General features: G+C 41.3%; 3 protein-coding genes across 3 annotated transcripts; all 3 read right to left on the reverse strand.

Moving 5' to 3' along the window:
- Nucleotides 1–546: 546 nt before the first annotated feature.
- LOC135501009 (laminin-like protein lam-2) lies at nucleotides 547–12,299 on the reverse strand. Its single transcript, XM_064792727.1, has 27 exons — nucleotides 12,227–12,299; nucleotides 11,839–11,951; nucleotides 11,473–11,691; nucleotides 10,985–11,140; nucleotides 10,679–10,811; nucleotides 10,264–10,364; nucleotides 9,904–10,084; nucleotides 9,280–9,561; nucleotides 8,776–8,899; nucleotides 8,446–8,588; nucleotides 7,987–8,212; nucleotides 7,295–7,550; nucleotides 6,980–7,102; nucleotides 6,695–6,811; nucleotides 6,284–6,497; nucleotides 5,834–6,015; nucleotides 5,544–5,706; nucleotides 5,029–5,219; nucleotides 4,561–4,660; nucleotides 4,230–4,367; nucleotides 3,764–3,886; nucleotides 3,410–3,543; nucleotides 2,582–3,217; nucleotides 2,011–2,291; nucleotides 1,405–1,723; nucleotides 883–1,045; nucleotides 547–695 (listed from the first exon to the last, which is right to left on the reverse strand). The coding sequence occupies exons 1-27, from the start codon at nucleotides 12,297–12,299 to the stop codon at nucleotides 547–549; spliced, it is 5,040 nt and encodes a 1,679-aa protein (XP_064648797.1).
- A 473-nt stretch (nucleotides 12,300–12,772) lies between these two features.
- On the reverse strand, nucleotides 12,773–15,457 carry LOC135501010 (netrin-G1-like). Its single transcript, XM_064792729.1, has 4 exons — nucleotides 15,248–15,457; nucleotides 13,447–13,650; nucleotides 13,007–13,127; nucleotides 12,773–12,825 (listed from the first exon to the last, which is right to left on the reverse strand). Exons 1-4 carry the CDS (start codon nucleotides 15,455–15,457, stop codon nucleotides 12,773–12,775), a joined length of 588 nt encoding a protein of 195 aa, XP_064648799.1.
- A 2,282-nt stretch (nucleotides 15,458–17,739) lies between these two features.
- Nucleotides 17,740–22,678, reverse strand: LOC135501159 (mitochondrial-processing peptidase subunit alpha-like). The gene is made up of 11 exons (XM_064793034.1): nucleotides 22,614–22,678; nucleotides 21,877–22,085; nucleotides 21,605–21,684; nucleotides 21,272–21,354; nucleotides 20,963–21,065; nucleotides 20,705–20,797; nucleotides 20,283–20,561; nucleotides 19,795–20,006; nucleotides 19,403–19,556; nucleotides 19,108–19,252; nucleotides 17,740–18,948 (listed from the first exon to the last, which is right to left on the reverse strand). Exons 1-11 carry the CDS (start codon nucleotides 22,676–22,678, stop codon nucleotides 18,779–18,781), a joined length of 1,593 nt encoding a protein of 530 aa, XP_064649104.1. The 3' UTR covers nucleotides 17,740–18,778.
- Between the last annotated feature and the right edge of the window lie 944 nt (nucleotides 22,679–23,622).

The following is a 23,622-nucleotide window of genomic DNA, read 5'->3' on the forward strand; positions in this document are numbered from 1 at the left end:
GACATACATTTTGATACATATGATGCATACATGTAGTCATGTCAAAAGTGTACAAGAGGCATGTGACTTTCACATAATAATTACAATCAGGTCACAATGTCAGAATCAGGCCCTTAAGTATTTTCAACAACCAAATCATTATCAATCATAAGTCACACACAAAAACCAGCTTTAATGTGCTCTTGAAATATAAAACAACCTACAAAAATTCAAATTCTACATTCTAAGTCAAGGAGATTATTCATTAACACATTCTCTCTAAAAAACCTATACATTATTGAATTTCATTTGTATTGCAATTCTACATTTTGGCAATATCTAGAATATAATACACTACGTTGCATGCCATCACCGTAAGGGTGACTTTGGTGCCAATTGTAGGCTGATAAAAAACTCCATTTTTTTAAGTAATCCCTAATCTGTAGATTCTATACTTGATTTTATCTAACCTGGTCTTGGATTTATTTGAAGATCAGCAGGGTTTCCAAATGAGTAACTGGTTTACAAAAGTATATAAATTTGCCGCAAAGAAAGTCTTCGAACTTATCAAGAATGAGTATCAGTGCAGCTAGATGAGGCAGGATCTGTAACCTCAAAGAAATTTAGGATGTTGTCGATTTCCGTTTCCATAGTACCCAGTTCACTCCCCAAAGTCAGGAGGTCAGTTTTCTGTTGGCTGAAATCGTCGAGAAGAACTGAAATGAAAAGAGCAGAAAGGGTTAAAGCACTAAGTGCCAACTGATCCCCTGTGTTACTAATTCAACTATAGATGCATGCCCTGCCATGTACAAAGCCTGGGCTGCCTAGACTCCATCTCACGACAAAATAGCACTCACTATCCCTAAACTAAGTAGCTCAGCAAGCGTCTGAAGCAAAACTCACCGGTCAAGTTAGTAATCTGTTGCACGTTCTCCAGCTGGTTGTTTAGTGCTGCCATCTCTGCCTGCTGGGCTTGCAGTTCCACTTGGACAGACTGGGCATCTGATTGCAACACTGGGGTACTCTTTTTCAAGTCTTCTAAACCAAGGACTGTCTCGTTGTGAATCTGGAATGGAAAAAGCATAGTTTTAAAAAGCTAATACATGTAGATGCTTTATCTTTTTGGCTTCCAATGTTAACAGAGTATTTCATCTTGACTTGGGGAGGACAAATGAACAGACCAATTTTTCAACCAATTACAACAATTAGATTGGTGCAGACCCATAACCAGGACATCTATACTAAGGACAGTGCTGGTATGACTCCATTTAAAGAAATATGCTCCAATGTTTTGTGATAAAATATTACTGTCACAGCAAAGTTTCTCATACGTAGGAGCTCTGCCACTACTGATCATCACATGAGAGGAGCTGAATTCAAAACATGGTTTCTGTTTAGAAATGACAAAAATTCTGGGATTCTCACCTTATAGTAATCAGACGCTTTCTGATACAAAATCTCTGACTCATTCTTTGCCAACGAAATCTTAGAAGCACTGTCACCAAAACATTGTCCAGTTGCGGCAATCTCCCCCATCAGGTGGCCCAACATGGTTGACATCTCAATTCCCTTGGTTTTGGTACTGGACGCTTTTGCTCCAACCACAGAAATGACATTACTGATCTCAGTGTCCTTTGCTGCGATGTCTTTTAGCAGTTGTCCTGTTGTGTTTCTGTTCAGCTTTGCCCCAGCAAGATTGTTCTCGATGCCCTGGACCTGCTCTAGAGCCATCTCTGCTTCGTGCCTGCAACAATTCAGACAAAATGATCATACACGGTACTCAGGTGAAACAAAACCACTACAAGTGTCATGCCTGAGGCTACGATGATGCCCTTTCAACAGCTTGTGAATGAGGCAAACACAAAAGAAGAAGTTGCCATATTTTAAATTTTATACAAGCCTTCCTTTATTACAAAAGGTGCACCACTCTATAAGTTCCTATATGTTAGAACCTGGCGACAGGCATGCTAAGTCACTTTCTTTCTCATATGACGGACAGCAATACAATTCGAGGTGAAATAGAACTCTTACGCAGCACTTAGTGTCAAAGCCAATGCAGTTTCTGCCTTCCCCAACGCACTACTCCCAGCCAGATACGTCCTGTTCACATCCTCCTTGTCAATGGCGGTACTACTGATGGAATCCACGAGATACTGCATCACCACCACAGGCTGAAGCACCATTTTTAATATCGTCTGGGTCAGGTTGGTTGTCTCAGTGATTTGATTGGCTACCATGGCTAGTGTGTTCTGGTTCATTGATATTTCTGAATTGACGTGTGTGATGTTTGCTTTTGCAGCTGTGGCTGTATCCTGAAGCGAATGAAAAAGTTATATATTACAAAAGTTTTGTCTTAACTTGGAATTATAACCAGCAATATAGACCAGCATCCTATCGAGAGGGGAGTCGTACTCCTAGTTGCTTAATGGCACAGAATCCTGGAAAGGCTCCAGTCTCATGTGTCGTTTGCAGCTGGGGAATAGCCTAGCTGACTGAAGGATTGGCTGTCAGTTTGAGATGACTTCAATTGGCATAAACAGATCAGCACTCAATTATACAAGTATTAATTTTAAAGAAAATGCAAGCAACAAATGCAGCTTACCTTGTAATTAATCGCAGCACTCTGCGCCCTCAACATCGCCTGCTGAACCTGCGATGCATTGTACTTGCACACCTGACCTTCAAGGACCTTCGATTTCATTGTTTCCCGCTTGCTGTTGGCCGTTGCTAAGGCATTCTGGGCGGAACCATCTGCCTGGGTTACGATGCTCTCAGTCAGCTGCAAATCGGTTGCAACATTTTTCCCATGACCTTCAAGTACCTGGATGGATCCGTTAACGGCCTTGAGTTTCAAATCGTTCTGTTGGAATTTGTTTTCGAATGAGGAACCGACTAACAATTCAGCTTCTTGTCGAGTTTTAGTAATGTTTGTAAGATGTATTGTCGCCATAGATATCACCATCAAAAGATTATTTGTACTAAAGTTCAAACTCTGAATATCAGTTGAAATTTTCTGGACGTTCAGCCATGTTGCATTGCCTTCTGCTTGCTTGGATTTAATTTGCATATTCATGTCATTGGTCAAGTTCATTAGCATATTGGCGTCTGCTAGTTTTCCATCCATTGTCGGCACTGATCCATTAAATGAGAGAGTTTTGAGGAGTCTGGCATAGACAGAGTTGTAATGACCTTGAAGAGTCTGCAGGGTCACTCCAAACTGGTACAGGGACGAGAAGATCTGAAATATAAGAGAACAGCTGATGAGCCCAGACTACTTGGTTCAATTTCAAAGTTCTCCATCCTAGACGCAGTTCTTACTAAGGCTAATGAGGCCAGTCTGCCTCATTTTTTGCATACAAGAAACCACCAATTGAGTCAGGTCAGGGTAATAGCCCAATGTGAGGTCCATGAAACCTCCCAATGCACCAACCTGCTGATGTTCATTCTCCAAAAGACTGATCTCTGTGCTCATGTTGCCGATGGTCGTGATCGCCACCTCGGCCTTCGAGATGTTGGTCTTGAGGTTGTTGATGATTGGCTGCAGCTCCATCAACGTCATGTTGTCTGGAAGTATGAATTAAATTGTCACAAAGTTTAGCCAATTTATGAATTGGTTTGGTTTTTATGAAGTTCTACAGATGCGCTCTAGCAGCTGGTCCTTTGCATCAAATGTCAGGGAAGACCAAAATTCAGTTCATTCCGCTCCAGCTTGTACCAGATGCACATATTTGAAACAAGTATAAAAGCAATACAACTTGGTAGGCAGATGACTTCAATCTCTCACCATAATGAGTCCAGATTTCTAGTGTCTCCCTGAATGGCTCCATCATGTCCTTGTTTAGTTCAGAAATGACTGTCTCCCAGTTCTGATAGCACTCGCCACACAATTCACACGCGGGGAAGAAGCCTACAATGATATGTTAATGTACATTATGATACATTAGGAGTGACCAAAAACTTATTTCTGCAGATAATACGTTTTTGGCATAACTGAAGTAATGAGTGGGTTGCTTCCAAGGATGTGGCAATTGCAGTGACTTAATCTCAATGACATTAGTAATTATCACAGTCATGGTAAAGTACTCACTGATACTCACTCCTGCAACTTGACATTGCTGTACCCACTGAGCCAAAACAATACTGCTGGGCAGCATATAGATTTATTTTTCGATTTCTAGGTCTACTTGATCATTCAAGACCAACTGACAACACATTTTTTCCCCCAAATGAAAAATTAAAGAAAGCATTACCTTTTGAATTTTCCGTACACTTCTCACATCGTCTGCCATCGATAGAGCTCTTGGTGCAAGGGCACTGCCCGGTCAGGTGGTCACACTGCCCAAATATGGGTGTTGTGTTTGTAGTGCCTCGAACATCACAGTTACAAGCTGAAATAGACAACACACATTATAAATGGAATCATCTGTGAAATCTCTGAAACTCAACATCATTTCTAAAGTGAACATACTACTCACAAAAGCGGTCAGCCAATTTTGTTGCACCGCACAACCTGAGAGTACGATGGTTACAGAAGCTGACACAGAAGAAGATTACTGTGGGTAGTTGAGATGTATAACTTACCATCACATCCTGAAACTGAGTTGAAGTTCCAGTGGACATCTGCACACTGGTCACAGTGTTGACCGATCACGTTAGGCCGGCATGGACACTGGCCTGTCACCTATAACATGAATTGACAATACAAGGTACAAACATGCTAATTAATACTACTGCTTATTCTGAATATCGCACTGATGACAACATAAGACACATTGCTGCGGAAAGTAAAGTTAAGTATCACTGGAGCAAAATATTGATGCAAAACATTTCTCATGTCTGAATAGTGAGTGGTCTTGTAAAACACTGTGTTCATTTGCATGGTGTAGTTCTCTGGTAGCCTACCTGGGCACCAAAAAAATCAAGGTATGTGACCTTAGCGATGGTCACCACTTGACCACGTACACTATTCAACCTTTACAACCCCAGTTTTATGGACTCTTCCAATGCATTGACTCGAGGAGTCTATACAGCAAAATGGGGGCGACTTACCAAATGACAGCTGAGGTCAAATGAACCTGTCATGCTGCAGTTACACATGGTGCATCCAATACCGCTGGTGAAATCATAGGAGTTGGCTACGCATTCGTCACATTGTTTCCCCTCAACGTTCGGATGGCATTCGCAGTCTCCAGTTATATGGTTACAGACGCCAGTTGATCCTAATGTACTACATCCACAAGCTGGAGAGAAAGGATTTAATCAGCATGAAATGCCCATTGTATCTAACATAATGAAGAACCGGAAACGTTTATTGTTTCAGTGCTTTAAATAACGAGGAACTCACAATTTGAATCTCTAGAATTGTTAGATCATTTTCAAAGAATGTGAAGACTTGCAAGTTCTAAAAAACAGTCCATGACAGAATTAATGCAACATCATGATGTTTTACTCTTTGTAAACCGATAAATCCACTCATAATTCCATTCTTAAGGAGATGATAAAATGCTCATTTTGTGTTTCACAACACATTCACAGATCGTGAACTCTCGTTTCATCATACTTACGGACACAACTGTTTGTCATGGCATCTCCATAGTAACCGGGGGCACAGATTTCACATTTTGGACCAGCAGTGTTGTTTACGCAGGTTCGGCATTCACCAGTCACAGTGTCACAAACATTGGAGCGATCGTTACAGTCGCAGAGTTGACATTTGCCACCATTGTTCTGAAAGTAAGATGAAGGCGAGATTGTGACAAGCTGTTGGCTGCAGCCTTGTAATCAATCCCATTCATGGAGATTCTGGTCAGAACCAACTGATCATCTACCCAATGAGGATGAAATCATAACTTACAGTAATGTTCGACGGCTGCCCAAACCATCCTTCAGCACAGAATTGGCACTGCTGGCCAGTATGACCTGAGGCACATCCCTGACAGATAGGCCCTCCTAAGGAGCCCAGGCTGCAGGTGGAGGCAAACACATTGATGTCACCGGCGATGACATTACTAGGGCACATACAGGGCTTGCAGTCACCTGAAATGGCAAAAATGTGATTCAAAATATTTATGATTAAAAAATATCGATGACAAATGCTGTGCTCAAAGAACACACCACAACCCAGGCTTGTTCTGTGGCATCTAACACCTTCACGGCCGAACCACATAGATCTACGTGGCCCCAATCCCCCTGTTTGAGCTGGTTATTGGAGTCTCGTGGACTTGACATAAGGAACTACGTCATCGCCATTTTAAGGTGAGATGAGTTTTGTGTCATTATTCTTCATGTCACTATAATCTCCTACCTGGAGTACCTGCTGTTGCGTCTCCATAGTAACCACTCAAACAACTCTCGCAATGATCTCCTGATGTATTGTGGGTACAGGAACAGACTGTCGACTCTGGATCACAATCGGCAGACGCATGTCCGTTACAGTCACACCGGACACAGGATACAAATGGACCTCCATTCGCTGTTTGTCTGGTGTAGCCAGCTGAGCAACTTTCACAGAATTGACCCTGAAATTGTAAAAGTAAGTTGAGTCAACGCAGATTCAAAATCGACAATTCATTGTCGATGTACATGTAGGCCAAACTACCTACGCAGACACTAGTTAGACATGTGTACAATTTTGAAATACTGATTGTGACAGGTGAGTAGCAGTCAAGTGTTGATTGTGACATTGAAAATTGGACTCAAGCCCCTCACAACTTACCTGAAAACCTGTTGGACATGAGCACTGCTCCACATTGTTGATTGTGACATTGGACGTAGGGCTTGGAGCGCCATGATTCATCGCAACATAGGACAAGTCAGTAGAGGAATCAACATCCTGAGAAAAAGAAGAAGTTTATTGAAAAGATAACAGCGCAGCAACAAATATCAGTCAATGTCACTGCATGATTCAGTGCAACTGATGTCCAGGCATGAACATGGTGCGTAAGAAAATCGTTACCAGTGATTCTATCTCTTTGGATGAATATCAAACATGAGGACTTACGTTGCTATATTTTCCTCTGATTTTGATGGCCTTGATGTTGGTTAGGATTTTCTGGAGGTCAGTATAAGTAGCCTGTCGTCCCATTGTTGTGCCGACCTTCCACTCAGCTTCACGAAGTTGGAACTGAAATTAAAATAATAGACGTCGAACACACAACAACCATTATCCAAGAGCATATCAGAGTTATTGAATATGTTGTGAACAAGACACAATTTAGCTAGACTCTGGTTCTTCTATCTTTAGAAGATAGAAACAAGTCTGGTCTGTACCAGTTCATCACTGAAGTTAAACCATATTACCAGTATTCATACTCACTGAAAAAACTGTACTACTAGTTGTCCCAGGTAAGCTTGGCAACTCTGCCACAAGGATGTAGTTTGTGTCTGTTCCCTCGAGGATAATATCTCCCTTTGTCGTCACGACTGGATTGTCTGCCGTAGAAATCTTCAAAGCAAATGTTATCGTCTGCCCGTAGGCGGCGCGCTTGTCGCCAAGGAATTCTTCAGTAGCTACGAAGTACAGATGTTGTCTGAGCATGTATTCTGCCGAGTTGGTGATCCTCATGATGAATCTGAGGGAGAATTAGCAAAGTTACATGATAAAAGCCAGACGAGTGAGACCAGCACACCTTTTAAACATGTTGTACCTGACATTCCTAAACATTCTTGAAACTCCCAGCAAGTTAAAGGATCGAAGACAACAAAGCCAATGTCCATCACTACAGCCATAAATATGGTATTATATGAATTCATCAGAGCAAACCTTCCTTTGTTTTAATTTGATACCTGGACATGAAACAACATGGTAGTATGTCCCCAGGCCCCAGTCACATCCCAGGTTGGAGTGACATCATTGATCATTGAGTGTCCATTTCCAGATCAAGATCGTGCAGGTAGACATTCTGGGTGCACATGGCATCTCAATGGCTCTCAAACCATATGATTTTCATCAATTTATGGTACAATTTCATAATCAAGCAACTTCAGGAAGATCAGGGATTGACTTACTGTGCAGTTGATTCTCCTGCAAGGATAGGCGTCGTCACATCGATTGCTAGCCCACTACCATCAACGCCCGTCCACTGAGCATCAATGCTGCTAGGATCGAGCATGGACCAACCGTTTTCCGTCGTGTTCCTGTACCAACCCGGGGCAGATGTGCAGTCCGAGCTGTGGCCCGAGCAGACACATCCAATACACCCTTGCTCACCCCAGACGCCAAGACCAAAATAACCTGGAAAATATAAAATACATTGTACATGAAATGAAGGACAGGACAGGACCGAATAGTATTCACTTGCTTTCATATATGTCTGATTGAAGCAAGTATCATCTTTACAAAAAATGCATGTCTGTGGAACATTATGAAGAGGTATTCTGATTACCAAAGATAAATTAAGTAGAATTTCAAACTTGTGGGACAAACATTGGTGCCGGTATTATAGATATGTTGATGACGACACTTACCACTTTGGCAGACGTCACACTTGTTTCCTGTTGCATGGTTCTTACACGGACATTCTCCAGTGATCGGATCACAAACTGACGACTGGCTGCCAACAGTGTCACAGTTACAGGAAGTGCACCCAGTAGATTCCAAATGGGCGTATCTGAAAGGAAAGTCAAAAGATTTATCGAAATCAGTGGAGCAGGTTTTCCCAGGGGTTGGCTTTCAACACATGAGAAGGGAAGCAATGCATGTCTTCTACTTCTTCTTAATTGTCATCATATATCATGCTAGCCACATTAGAACCACACAGCTTCCCCTAAAATGTCATGATTTGACCTTCAACTCACCCATCTTGGCAGGCATCACATACGAGACCAGTGACCCCAGTCTTGCACAAACATTGCCCAACATCAGAACATGTGTTGTTGAGAGAGTACTGAAGGAGGCATTGGCAAGGAGAACACCCATTTCCTGAAATATAGAACATGATGCATGTTACACTCTGTGGTCAAGTCTTATTGTTTTATGATTATCTGTTTATAGCTTTGAAATATTGCAGTGATTCTAAATTCTGATCTTCTTGATTCGAGCACCCTCCATAGTATACAAAGGCCTAAGTACAGGACCCAGCTTATATGACCACGGCATCCACACATAGTGACTGCAATGGGATGCAGGTGGTACAACTCTGTGGCACAAATGAGCAATTCGACGGAAGAGTGACTTGGGTCCACTTTAAACCCCAAGTGTACTTATGGGCAGGCGAAAGTTGCAAGATGTTTGGACATGCATCATGCACTGGTCTCGCCACTGTGGAATCTTGAAGATGTAAAAGGATGCACATATCTCACCTGTGCTATGTCCATAATGATCCTGTATACAGCTTGTACATTTCTCCCCAGTGACGTTAGCTTTGCAAGGACACTGCCCAGTCTTGCGATCACAACTCGGAGTCACCGAACCAAAGGCATCACAAGCGCACGATCTACACCCACTAGTCACGCCGAAGTCAAAATGATAGACGTCGCAAGTGTCACATGACAATCCCATGACGTTTGTCTTGCACATGCATTGGCCGCCAAATGGATCACAGGCAGTTAAGAGGATTGTGCCAGCACCAACACAGGAACATGCTGAAATTGAATTGAATTGATTCCTAAAGAAGAAATTAGATCAGGTTTTTGTGACGGCATGTTGGAATTCAAATTGACACTAACTGTAGCTGTATAAACTAAGTCTTGAATCTTCACTTTCATCCACCTGTAATGCAGTAGCGTGTGAATTATGACTAGGGGTGTGACTGAGCCAGAGCAAGAGAGAAAAGAGCAGACGGATGCCTATCCAGGGGTTGACCACAACTAAAAACCATCTCGAAACAAGGTCTTATGTCTCACTATGACATTCTGACAGTTGTTAGATCATAAAAGGACTTCAAAAGATCAATTGTCGTTCCGTCATAGCAATATCTCACTTACCCAAGGCCCTGCCATACAATTCAGCCATGATTGAGTATTCGTATGGTCCACACCCAAGTGATTCTCTTGAGGCATGGTCAACTGTCTGTATGGTTGTGAAGCACTGCTGCATTGCAGCTTGGGTTGAGCTGTCAGCCGTGGTGTATGCATCCAACTCGGAGAGGTCAGGGAGAATGACCAGCTGAAATTTGTAAAAAGTCAACTCAGGAGATATGTGCAAACAAAACTACCAGCAAGTCATTGGTCCTTGTATCATTCTTTATCTTATTCCAAATCATATCATATCATCCCAGCATGCACAAAGCTTTGAAATAAATTCATTTGACAAGGCAAATACGAGACTTGACCAAAAATACTTACGGAATCTAGCAGCATTGTTTTGGTCTTTTCATTGGGTAAGGTCAGGGTGATGGTGTACTGTTTGACACTGCTCAGGCACACCTTGCCAAAGTTTACAAATCCTGCAATGGAGAAAGTGTCAACACTTAGCCTTTGAAGACTCAAGGATGGAAGTCTACAGAATAGCATGTAGAGTGATATACAAATAAGTACTATAAATGTGAAGTTTCAGCAAATTTGCATGCATAACTACAGCAACATTTATTTCTATTCATCCGCACCACAGGAAAATGCAATGTACAATGCTGGTGACAACCTTGCCTGTGACATAGGTTGCTGATGACAACCACCTGCAAATAAGGTTGCTAATGACAGCCTCATCTGTGAATGAGGTTGCTAATGACAGCCTCATCTGTGAATGAGGTTCAATTGTTACCTTGTTTGTAAGCAGCATTTGCCTTAGCAGTTTTAGGCTTGGTGGTCCACACTTCTGGCACTCTCCCACAGTAATAAGGTGATGGGTCAGTGGTGGAGATAGTCAGGAGGACATTGTTCCATGTTTGGCTCGACTGGAATTATAGTAAAGAGGTTTTTCATTATGGCAAAGAGAGCTAATATCTACTACCTCCTGATGAGATCCTTTACATTCCCACTGGTTCTTGCCTGCTTCAGACTGCTACTTCATATCAGACCACTAGATCACTGAAATGTGATATTCGTTTGGGTAATGAAGTTGGCTTACCTCATATCTGACAACTAGATCATAGAACTGCGTCTCGGGGACGTTCACACTTGTAGAGAATGTGAAGACATCATTGGGACCTAGGTCTAGGAAGCCTCTGCCTGTAAACGTTGCTGACTGGTTCTCTTGACCCTCGCGTTCCACAAGCATGAATAACTGAAATGAAATGAAAAGTATATAGAAAAACTTATGCAAACTGCCTCTTACCACTCCAAAGCTTTAAAGTAGCCTATATCATTCTCAAAGATTCTCATGCCTCTCATAAAATAACTCAGCACTTTGTACTTCAGGTGTTTACTCCAGGGTGCCAGTGATCATGTCGAACCCTAACACCAACCTTTTTAAAAACATTAGGAGAGGCCAACAGATAACCGCACTGCCAAACAACTTTCTGACAGGCACCAAAACGCAGGTACTCAGCATCCTTTGTTCTTTCAGGGCTAAAGCATAATGAAATAGACATGTTGTTTATCCCCTTGCCCACTTACATCAGCATTTGACATATACTCCGCTTCATATATCAGATGGTCCAACTTCGGCACAAAGAAATCGTTATCTGGTTGGTCACAGTTCTTCCCACCAATGTTAGGACGGCAGTGGCACTGTCCAGTCGCCTTGTCGCAGGTGGAATTATGGGATCCGCCAGGATTGCACTGGCATGAAACACATCCATCTGGATTGTCAGAAGTCTTGTTATAGTAACCATCCTAAAAAAAGATGCTTTAAGTATAAAACATAATGCATAGGAGGCAGTGGTTGAGTTGTTAAGGTTGTTCTTGTAAACCAAACACAATAGGTGATTCATTTGCACCAGCATCACTATCCTGAAATGCTTGGACAGGACATAATCTCACCTGACAGTCTTGACACTTGTATCCCTCTGTATGAGACTTGCATTGGCACGCCCCAGAAGCTGAGTCACAGTAGTTTGTGTTGTTAAAGGAGCCAGAAATATCGCAGTCGCAATCTGTAATGGAAAGGTAGTACATTACAGAAATTGCATGAATTGTCAATCCATATTTGTATACATGTAAACACGGCATGTCTTATGCTCAAGACTGCATTGTCAGGATTCTTACGAAGACATGGAATCAGGCAGTCAAGGTTGTTTTATTAATACATTCTCTCCATCAGCACCGACTATCATCTTGCTCTTTTGTGAAACATACTTGTTCTGAGACAGCCACAATCTTGGTGTAGAGAAAAGCAAATATCATTGAGCTGATCTGATGAGATTTATACCTTGGCATCCATTGGTGTTCGATCCCTGTAGAGTCCAAGTCTTCTCAATGCACATGTCACATGCTCGTCCCATAGTGTTCTTCTTACAGCTGCACTGACCAGTGTAGTTATTGCAACTTAGGCCAGAGCTGGGCTCACTGCCGGCTATGCTACAGTTACAAGCTGAAAATGATAAGACAATGAGCACCACCACTATAAACACTGAACAACCTCATGAAAATACATTTGATTACAAATTTTCCTACCCAATCAGGTCCATCCTCAGGACATCACTGTGTAATAAATGTTTAAGGGTTGCCGAACTTTGCCACTGGGACATTTAGATTGACCTTAACTGCTTAATGCTGACTTACCAACGCAGAACTCTGGGTCAGCTGCTCCGTAGTTGGGATTGAGGTAGTGTTGATCAGCGCAGAGCTCACATCTGTCTCCGGCAGTGTTGTACTGGCAACCATCGCAGACACCATAACCCTTTGACGAGTCGTAGTGGCAAGATGATGCACGGCCGGTACAGTCACAAACTGAAGGAAAGAACAAAGCAATGCATTAGGTGACGGTTTCCGTTCGGCCAACTTGACACAGCGTCAATAGTTGGATGACTGATGAATGAGTATGGCTATAGAAACCAAAGACCTTCAATGAAAAGAAACTTTATTCCAGGGACGATTTCCTTGCACGAGTTGGACATACTTCTTTTCAAACATACTGACTTTGAAATATCTGAAGATGATAATACAACGTGCTATTGCAAATGTATAATACAGATAATTAGCGACCTACCTTCACACTCATTGTTTTCTCCGTCCCTGCCCAATTTCCACGGCTTGTTATTATAAAGAGGGAGACACTGGTCACAGTTATCGCCCGTCGTGTTATGTTGGCAGACGCACACAGCAGAATTCTGGAATCAAAAATGTCAAGCATGGCAACGGCCAGTATCTTAGGTACAGCATGGCCTAGTGCCTAGTAGCACAGGTACTGTGTCCGACTCATATACCGAACATTGTGGTTCAATACCATACACTTTAATATTACTTTTTGCGACGTTGGGCAAGTCACTTTACTTCAATTTGCCATGTTCTTTGAAGTTGAGTTTGAATATTGAAATCAAACAAAGAGCAAGAGTAAGGTATGTTCGTGACTCATCCTCCCTAACCTAAAAAGGCGTAAGTATGCCAATAGCTCTAAGAAGAAGAAAAGAAGAGATTTAGTAAACTTACTGGTCCTTTACACCTTGTAGCATGTCCAAAGCATCCACACTGGCCAGATATCTTCAAGTCAGCAATGGTGTAGTACGAACTTATTGGGTCTTTATCGGCTGGATTGAGGAGTCTAAACCTTACGGCTGAGGTTAGGAAGTAGCGTTGGGTTGTCAGGTCATTTGTGAAGGAGTCTGGATACTCAAGGTTCGGGTTGAATATAACCTGAAAGATGACACAAAATGAAATATTACAGAGTGGTCCTTGTACGGAGTTAGATTGGACAATCAATTGTTCCCAAAAGACAATATTCAAACCTTGAAGGAAAACATTATTGTTCCTCAAGGTTCTCATAACAATAGAAAGTGGCAACACATCTGTGTCAAATTCTTTCTTAAGCCTAATATCTTAAATAATGGACAGGAATTGATCAAAACTCTTGAGACAAATATCACCTGGTGTGTTGATACCCTGGCTAGAAAAAATCAATGCAAACAAGGCGAGGTGAATGCAGCATAATTAGGGCCATGATTAAATAATGATGATTAATTTATGTATGCTGGGATTAAGGAACGCTATATGTAGCAGAATGTTACACTACAAATGTAGTACATGTACATGACCACTGCTATTTTGCTTACCTTACAGTTACACAGTTAAAGGGGTCATATTCAGAACTGGTACATCAAACTATGCTGATGACCATTTTGCAGCAATTTGACCGAGATAGGTCAAAGCAAACCAGGGCCGTATTGAGACAAAACCAAGATGTGTAAATGGATAAACTTTTGATTCTTTGCTATCATCACTTAGAAACAGTGAATCATTCTGTAATGGGTGTAACCTTAAAAGGGTGTAACTCCTAGAACTTTGAAGGGTGTAACTTTATAAGGGTGTTTCAACCAAATATGAATGCATGAGTCACACTCTTTATGCAAGTAATATTTCAATGATGTTTCTTGAAGGGAGACAAAACTCAGATGTTTATCAAACTAGTTGGTATTCCCTTGTCACATCTACATGTATTACCAATTTGGACACCACGCCCATTCTACATGAGACAAAAACTATCCACAGGAGTTTTTCACAGTTTTTGGCATAATATTCCATTGTTCAGTGCTGTTGTATCTGACAGTCTGTCTTTTTTGCAAACAACGTGTGGGGACATGTACTATATACAGTGTACGCTAGCCTCCTTAGATGTCAATGCAGAATCAAATGCTGCATGTTAAAAGATTACTTATTATGGAGAGTCGACATAGCAAAATTGTTTGGCCTTTTTTTTAAAAATGAACTTCGGCCAGGACACCTACGCTATTGACTTGGTACGAAATATGCAACAATCCCAAACACTGGTGACATAAACAAAACTTATCGAGATTACAACGGAATCTCAGCAAATAGAAATAACTACGCTTATCTCTAAATGAAAGAGGAAGAACAAGTCTTGTAAGCAATTCAAACAAACTTGTCTTAATCCCAAGATTTGATAAAAGTGTTCTACATGTAATATAGTGCAAGGTTGAACAAGGTGGAGCGTCACACCTATTTTGCTTCGTTCTGGTCATGTATACTTCCTGGTCTACTCTGACTAAGAAACAGCAAGTCCTTCAATGTGGCCGCTCCCTATAAGTAAGGCCAACATAACAATGCCAAAGGAAAATATTAAGTATAGTGGGACCTTACGGACACCTCTCTCAGCCGAACACCCTAGGACACTGATGTTGTTGAAATTCTATGGCTGATTTAAAAGTATTTTGGAACATATGGGGGGGGACCCTATAAAGTCTAAAATTTCCAAAGAAAAACAGATTCTACTGACCTGTTGTCTGAATCCAGCATCTCTGGAGTCGGGGTCCGTACTGAAGAACTTCTCCTCACAATAAACAGTCGTTGAATCGAACGCCTCTGAGCCACTTTGATACAAAACAGAGGGAAAAGACTCGGAGCAGTTTTCAGCATAGTATCTCCACGGAGACCAACCACCACTGGATTCGTCCTGTTTTTCAAAAATGATGGAATCGGGTCGCATGTCAATGGTGTCGATCGAAGATTCCAATTCGAGAGGTGCAGTGAACATGACGATGATCGACCGAATCAAGAAATTATGCGTAAGATTTAATGAAACAAACTCCTCCGTAGGGGTTGCTCCTGGTGATGAAATGGTATTTTTAGACTGCCAATACGTCAAGACGTCATTTTCTGTGGTATTTTCCGTCAACCCAGGAAAGGATGTGACTTTAGTATCATGCATTAATTCTTCAGGATGATTGAAACCTGAAGTCTGATTGCACGCATATTCATGAAAATCTAACGTCTGAGAAAAACGGCGATATAAAGTCTCATTGGGGGTCCCACATGTTGATGACACGGATAAAGTCCGAAAGCTATTTTCTGAAATGCCGTCTAATAAATTTCCAAAGCCAGGGTAACAGGCCGCAGTGGACGCACAGGTTTGACCAGAGGCGATAGAAAATGTCAATGATATAGAAATGATGAAGGTGTAGAATGTCAGGGTTGTACTCCTACCAGCAGAGTTTGGTGACCGTCGGACACTCGGGGGATAATTATGGCACAACATTTTTCGGCTGTATCCTGCTAGATCCCCATGCACTGAAAAAAGATATGGAATACATTAGGAATGAAAATGTTTAGGAATGAATGAACAAATCAGTATCAAGTCATCGATGTCCCTGGTCTTTCTTTCTCTTGATAGTATCTCAGGATGAGACTGATATCTCTGGTGATGACTACAGTATCTCAGGATGAGACGTTGATGTCTCTGGTGGTGACTACAGTATCTCCAGGTTGAGACGTTGATGTCTCTGGTGGTGACTACAGTATCTCAGGATGAGACGTTGATATCTCTGGTAGAGGCTTCAGTATCTCAGGATGAGACTGATATCTCTGGTGGGGACTTCAGTATCTCAGGATGAGACTGATATCTCTGGTGGGGACTTCAGTATCTCAGGATGAGACTGATATCTCTGGTGGGGACTTCAGTGTCTCAGGATGAGACTGATATCTCTGGTGGGGACTTCAGTATCTCAGGATGAGACTGATATCTCTGGTGGGGACTTCAGTGTCTCAAGTTCGGGGTGAGTTTAGAATACAATAGACCCAGCCATTATTTCTCTCTCTCCCTAGATATATAGGCCTATATGTATAAGAAAGGTCTAAAAGTATAATATCACATCATTACTGCAATTACATAGCTGCAGTTCGTTTCAATTGCCACAGAATAGAGAGTTCAAATTTTACACAAACCCACCTGTCACACATTACCAGCAATAATTCCACTGAATTACTTTGTCTTATTTGACGAGAACAAATGATGAATCACAAATACACGACCACCACACGAATCAAAAGACCCTAATGTATCAAATCGAAATCAATATTCACCATTTCCCAAACGAGTTCTTAGATTTGAGCGTGTGAAACACAGGGTCCACGCAAGGTCCACGACTCAAGCACTGGGCGTCACACATAGTAATCGCTTATCAAACTATCAAAAACAAGGGTGAAAAGACTCGAAAAAGAAACGTCAATAAATTGGGCATTCCTCCAACGAAATATACAATGATTCATCAAGAAATTGGGTTTGAAAACTACTCACCAGTTTGTTTTAGAGGTAGTCAATTTTGCTACCGGGTTGAGTAACAGCATGCGGCAACGGTGAATAAATTATGCAAATGCAAAGAGTTGGGAGAATTTACAATATGGTAATTTTCGTAATTTTGTCCAGTTCCAGTAAAGTGTGCTAGATGTCGCTGGTGAGGAAATATCTACGGTGGGCCAGCAGAAGGGAAAAAGTTGTCTATGGTAGCCGAAAAGGCCACTCCGGTTGGTCTCTGAATTGTATGCATCCCACGGACTAAAACTCTCTTTAGTTGAGGGACAGGCAAATGCGAGATTAATAGTTAGTGGGCAAACAATGAGAAGCACTGACACAACCAGATGGAACTGTTAGTGCTCAGCCACAGGATGTGGAGAGGACTGATGGGAGGGAAGAGGGCCCTCTCCGTGGTGAGAAGTGAAACCAATGACCATGGCTCGAAAGACCAACCATAGAGGACTGTTATCACTCTTCGAGCATTTTATCACAGTCCCCTTGATTGTTATATGGTCTCTCTAGCCATGCCCCAGCCACTGATCTCCTGTGCTGGGACCAAAACATCAGAAGGTCAACTCCTGCAATCTTTCCAGAAAACATATTTTTTCCTTGAATCATATCGTGAAAATACTGGGCTTTACAGTAAACTTGCATCGTGATATTTCCTTCTCACTCAAACTAAAAACCATGAGAATATCTTTTATACTATCTGAATTTATTTACAAAGCTGCAAAATATTCTGTACAAGTTGAAGACAATTTATGAACATGATGATCGAGAGATTTTTTTTTCTCAAGTCACTGTAAACCCCATCAAGTAGTCTCATAATCAAATACATGTACACACTGATTACAGGCATCAGAGGCAGCACAGAGATCAAGGCTGGGTCCATTTATTAATAGATCTTGCTGTTAAAAGTGCATTTTCTAACGTCTCTAGTGAATACTGCTTGCTGTTTGTTAGTTCATGCATGTGCAGTTTGCAACTCATCATGCCAAGAACACTTAAATGACTTACCATAATCCGGTTTTTGATTTGTAGTTTTCGTAAGAGTAGCACACACCAGTAAATGATTAAATGCATCACATAACGCTATCCATAACTATGACAGAGGTGGCCATGGTTACAAGACAATCTTTGCCAAAAATGTACTTTACAGGATCAAGTGCCCTTCAAAGGCTAAAGCTCTGTCACATCGTTGACCATTCTGCCTACTAATCCATATATATATAAATACATAGACAACTCAGAACAGAATGTGAAATTTTTTAACTTTATAGTGCAACAAAAATATTACAACCAGTGCAGTGTTAGAGCAGACTCACTTTATAAAACCAACACCCCCTCCACATTGTCATAGTCCTTGCACCATTTGATTATCTTTCATTCATGAGGAAAGTGTTTTCTTGTCTGATACTTTTAAAAGTCATATTTTCAGAGTTTCATGGACTTCAAATTCATTTTGAAGGGTTTTTGAGTCATCTAGGTACATTGTATCACTTTATCTTTAAAAATCGGTGGGCTAAGCACTTCCAAGGTCAATTTGCGAGCAAACATTGCTTATCATTGCACCTCTTTTTGCCATTTGCAAAAATTTCTGGAAAAAATATGTCGTGAAAATAATCTGGCGGTTTACAGTATAATGAGTCTCAAATCATGTCTAAGACACAGTAGTCATAGTCTTATTTACACTCCTCATTGAAAGCAAGTCCAAGCAGATAACATGTTTTCAGTCTACTATCGAAATAACGAGAATCTGCGAGCATTGCGCCGGTCTCTGTTTATCATGCCTCGCTGTATTTCTTCATATTCTGGCAGGAACTGAAGACTTCCCAAAGCAGCCACGGCAGGTTTTGAATTCATCATACGCGCTGCTACACGCTGGATGTCCTCTTCTGTGATTTTACCTGAAATGACAGAGAAGAGCAATATTTTTACTGTACACCGGGTAAATTGCTCATTATTTAAATTGCTCATTTATCTCATATCACAGACGGACATCCAGTTTGGTATCAATTCCTTAAACCCCTGGAATGAAACTTGTTGTGCCTTCCTCCCAAACCTACCTATTTCATCATAATACCACTGCGGAGGTCTCCTGCAGCCATTGGCTAACACCTGTCTTGCTATGTCTTCAAATACCACCGGTCTAGACTCCAGGTTCATCAATAACATCGACTGCAGTTGTGTTTTGGCACGGTTCAACTCATTCTACAAAGAAAGTCAAATAGAATGGAATCAACCAATTTGAGAACCAAACTAATGTCCGTAATAGAGAGGTTGATCTTAATAGTGAGGTGTCTGCTAAGAGAGGTTCCACTGTACATCAACTAATGACCAATTTGCAAGAATATGTCTTACCTCCGACACATAACTACATGTGTTTACCAATTCCTTCACTATGATGCTCGTTAGCTCCTTCATCTTTGTTGGATGTGCGCTGGCGTGGATGCAGAACAGACCACTGTCGGCATAAGCGTGGTTATAGGCTGTCGCATTGTACATCCAGTGGTGTCTGAAAAGTTTGGAGATAATGTCAAATCATTTATTTCCGTGATATGATGCTTAGCCAATGGCTCTGTCTTCATGACCTTATAAAAATTCCGAATGTGCTACTGGGATTTAAGACGCACCTCCAAGGCAGACTTAAAGCAGTGGCCCCTGGTTGAATAACTGGCTCAACTTCCTCTACAAAATGTCAAGTCCGAGAACTTAAATTTGGAGAAATATTCAGAAATCATTCAAAAACTTACTTATTCAGAACATTTAAGTAAAGCCGTGTAAACATGCCTTTTCCAGGACCCCCTGCAGAGAAAGATCCCCCTCCTCCCATCATCATGTTGAGCACACAAAATGCAATGAAATCATCATGTTTATGTGAGCTGCTCTCTAAACCAATCACAAGGTGCGCTAACTCAGGCATCGCCGTCGGACCAAGACTTACATTTGACAAGTCTTTTTCAACCTGAAATGACAAAGACAGATTTATTTCATGCTTACAAATGTACATTATCAGATGGGGCGGTACAAAGTGTTTGAGACTTTACTTATTCAACGGCATATGACCTGGTGAAGGTTTTGTGACTTTACAACGTGGAAGCTGATACTGGCAGAGAGAATATGCCTGAATATTATGTCAGCTTTTGTTGGAGGATGATACTGGCCATCCAATTCTAGACAAAATAGGACAGAAATATTGTCTTTCAAAAAACCACAACAACAAAGAGAAAGCTGATCTCACCTTCACTAGTCCACCAGTATACTGCGACAAAGATTCGTCAAGGTGTTTGGATGCATCAATAATGCCAGATTCCTCCATCCAAATCGGCTTCTTTTTACCAAAATATTCCTCGGCCATCTGCACAAGTTCGTTATGCTCAACGCCGACTCCAGCCAGCACCATACGTGACGGATCATGACAATTCTTTAGATATGTCATTATGATATTTCTGTTGATTAAAGGCAGTGACTCCTCTGAGCAGATTTTTGGGAGCCCTAATGTGTTGTTACGATAACCAGCCTGAAATGCAAAATTGATATCATAATTTCATGTTAATGTGAGGCCGTGGAGTACTACCGGTATAACGCCAGGTCTTAGGGTCGAGTGTCAACCAAAATCATTGGATTCCATGAATGCAATAGAAAAATCTCCACTGATCGTACCTCGTGTATAATCTCCATCAATAGAGGTTCAGGGTCTGGCCTCATATTCAATGCCTCAAGTTCAAAACTTATAGCAGCAGCACCTTCTCGAATCTGAAAGAATACAAAAATTAGTTAAAAATTTCAGAAGCTATATCTCAGTTTTGTCTAATCCTATCACAAAATCTTGAATGTAAACAGGAGCTAAGACTTTCTTCTCCATCATAAAAACAGAGCTTTTATGCTTGGGATGCAGATCTGGACGTCCACAGTAATTACCTCTTCCTCAGTAAGCTTGGGTCGTAGCACAACTTCTGACAAGAGATTTACCACAGAACTCAGACCTTTCCTTGCAGCAGACACAGCATAGATCAATGTATCACTGGAAGAGAAGTAAATTACAATTCAACCATTCTTGTCTTACAACTATAAAACGTAGCAATTTTGCGATGCTATTCAAGTTATTGAGAAAGATTTGAAGTGTTCTGTACGAAGATTTTCTTCATCATGTATCAGTTGTGAAGGCACTAGCTGCCAAAAATATACTTTCAAGGTAGACAGAGTCACCTTTCATGAGGTGGTCCTTACCGAGATCCCTGACAATCACAGATTCCACCATGACGTTCTAACTCTTGAAGAATCATATCACGACTGGCAAATTCTGTCGTTGACTGAAAAATGACATAAGATGACTTTCTCAAATAATCACTGAAAAGAGTGGACCAGCTGCCGTATTTCAGCATCAGGATCACTGCTGTTTTGTCTAAGTCAGTAAGTGTCCTTGAGCAAGACACTCAAACCTTATTTGCTTCATCCTTTGAGTGAGATGTAAAATCGAGGTTCTTTGTATCAAGCCAAGTCAAAGGTCGGAGCGATATACATGTAGGCTTGGTGGACTGATAACACCAAACAGTTACTTACAGAAAATGCCAACTTTTCCAAGAAGTGCTGGATACCACTTGGGAAGGGCGATTCATATCTTGGGCCAGAGTCAATGGCAACTGAAAGAGAATGAAGATCAATATAGTAATACATGTAGAGGATTATACTCCAGCTTAGGTACTGGTGTGAGTTGTTAATAAAGGTGATGACAGGTGTTCATTGGTGGCACTGGTAGCTGACACACAGAGGTTATTAATCAAAGAAGTCCGACTTCTTAATTCTTCTTCCTTAGACCTATCTTACAAACTTACTTCCAACGGTACAAAATTCTCCAAATTTATTTTCCGAGGCCACCTTCAGTCCATTGTCTAACGTGGTCACATTGGTATCGTATGTGTGTGTATTGATCATGGCATGTTTCGCCTGGGGAAAATTAGGCAACGGCTGTGACAGGGGTATGCTGGTGATGTCTTTAACTGGGCCACCTCCATTTTGGCTAGAGCAGAACGAACGCACAAATCTGGAAAGAAAAAAGATGTCAAGAATTTTACTTAGAAACTCTTCAGAAAGTCATGCCAATTCCTACTTAGTCTTGGCCTAGAGTTGAAAACTAGTAGCTAGCTGACAATGGCATGGATTCATTTCATCCATTTGTTAGTATAGTATACTATAGTTATCACTATCAGTATAAGTTATATAGTATAGCCCAGACTACTAGTAGCCCAAGTAGGCTACACACCAGCAAGTTGCACCAACGGCAACGCCGACAGTCCAATGCAGCTAGACAGGAGAGTTGACAACACCCCAGGCTTCATCATTTTATTCAATTCACTGCATGATGTAACATGGTCATATTATGGGTCATGCATGCATGTACTGATCATGTACGTACAAATGTACATGCTGAATAGGTCTGATTCGAAGGGCACCACTTAAACAGACATTTTAATCAGAAGAATACAACTGATTACGTTGAAACTTCGTCTGTATTTGGCCTACAATATTTACTCAACACCCATGATAAATAATCTTCAAAATATTGAAGTACCTCGGAGAATTTGAGCTTTTTCTCGGATATTTTCGAGCCACAAAACACGCAATGCGGGTCGCCATCTTGAATATTGCCACCAAGCGGAGAAATGTGAAACCGAAATCTCAAATCTCAATTCTCCTAACCAGCACTTGACCCACTTGACCAATCAGGGGATTTGCCCGTAAGTGGCATTGTAATTTTTGACACATGCTAAGAGCCTTTAATAGCCACTGAACTTGAAAGCTTTGGGGAACAATAAATCTATTGTATTCTTCTATTGAGGTAAGTAGATCAAATCCAACTCTTATTTAGCTTCCCCAGCTTCCCTTTTTTGAAGATTGTCCCGATTTTAAATGAAGCATAACTGATAATAATTTAAAAAGGTCTACAATACAAGCATGGGTGTGGTTCATGGAAAATGTGGATTTTAAAAGTACATTGAATCACTTGGCATGAAGAAAGAGTTTTTAGAGTACCATGGACTCTCTATTAGGGACCCCATGTGCTCTTTTTGGACTGCGAATTGCTGTCCTTATAGAAAGGTGTCCTGATTACAGAGGTCAAATTGAACGAAAATGACCAATTTGGGATAAAAAATCTGTCCTCAACAGAGAGGGTGTCCTGCTTAGAGAGGTGTCTGCTAAGAGAGGTTCCACTGTTAAGTTGTCACATCTCTGGTTTCCTCCTGCATTTTATTTGAATGGGGTCATACTTTTATAGGACACCAACTGGAACACATATTTTCAAATACATGTACAGTATAACATCTCTAAGCTGACACCTCTTTATTAAGGACACCCTCTCTATTAAGGACACTAGTTTTGGTCTAAAATTGAGTGTTTCCATTCAGTTTGACCTCTTATCTGGACACCTCTCTGTCACCGACAGCACTTGTCAGTCCCGAGGGTGTCCTTAATAGAGAGGTTCTACTGTATAACTGTCAAATGAACAAAATGTATACTTCATTTCAGATTTACTCCAATTTGGGTGGCACAGCCGGACTGCTTAGCCCTAAATGCCCTGC

Source organism: Lineus longissimus, chromosome 17, assembly GCF_910592395.1.
Source record: "Lineus longissimus chromosome 17, tnLinLong1.2, whole genome shotgun sequence".
Classification (NCBI taxonomy): Eukaryota; Metazoa; Nemertea; class Pilidiophora; order Heteronemertea; family Lineidae; genus Lineus; species Lineus longissimus.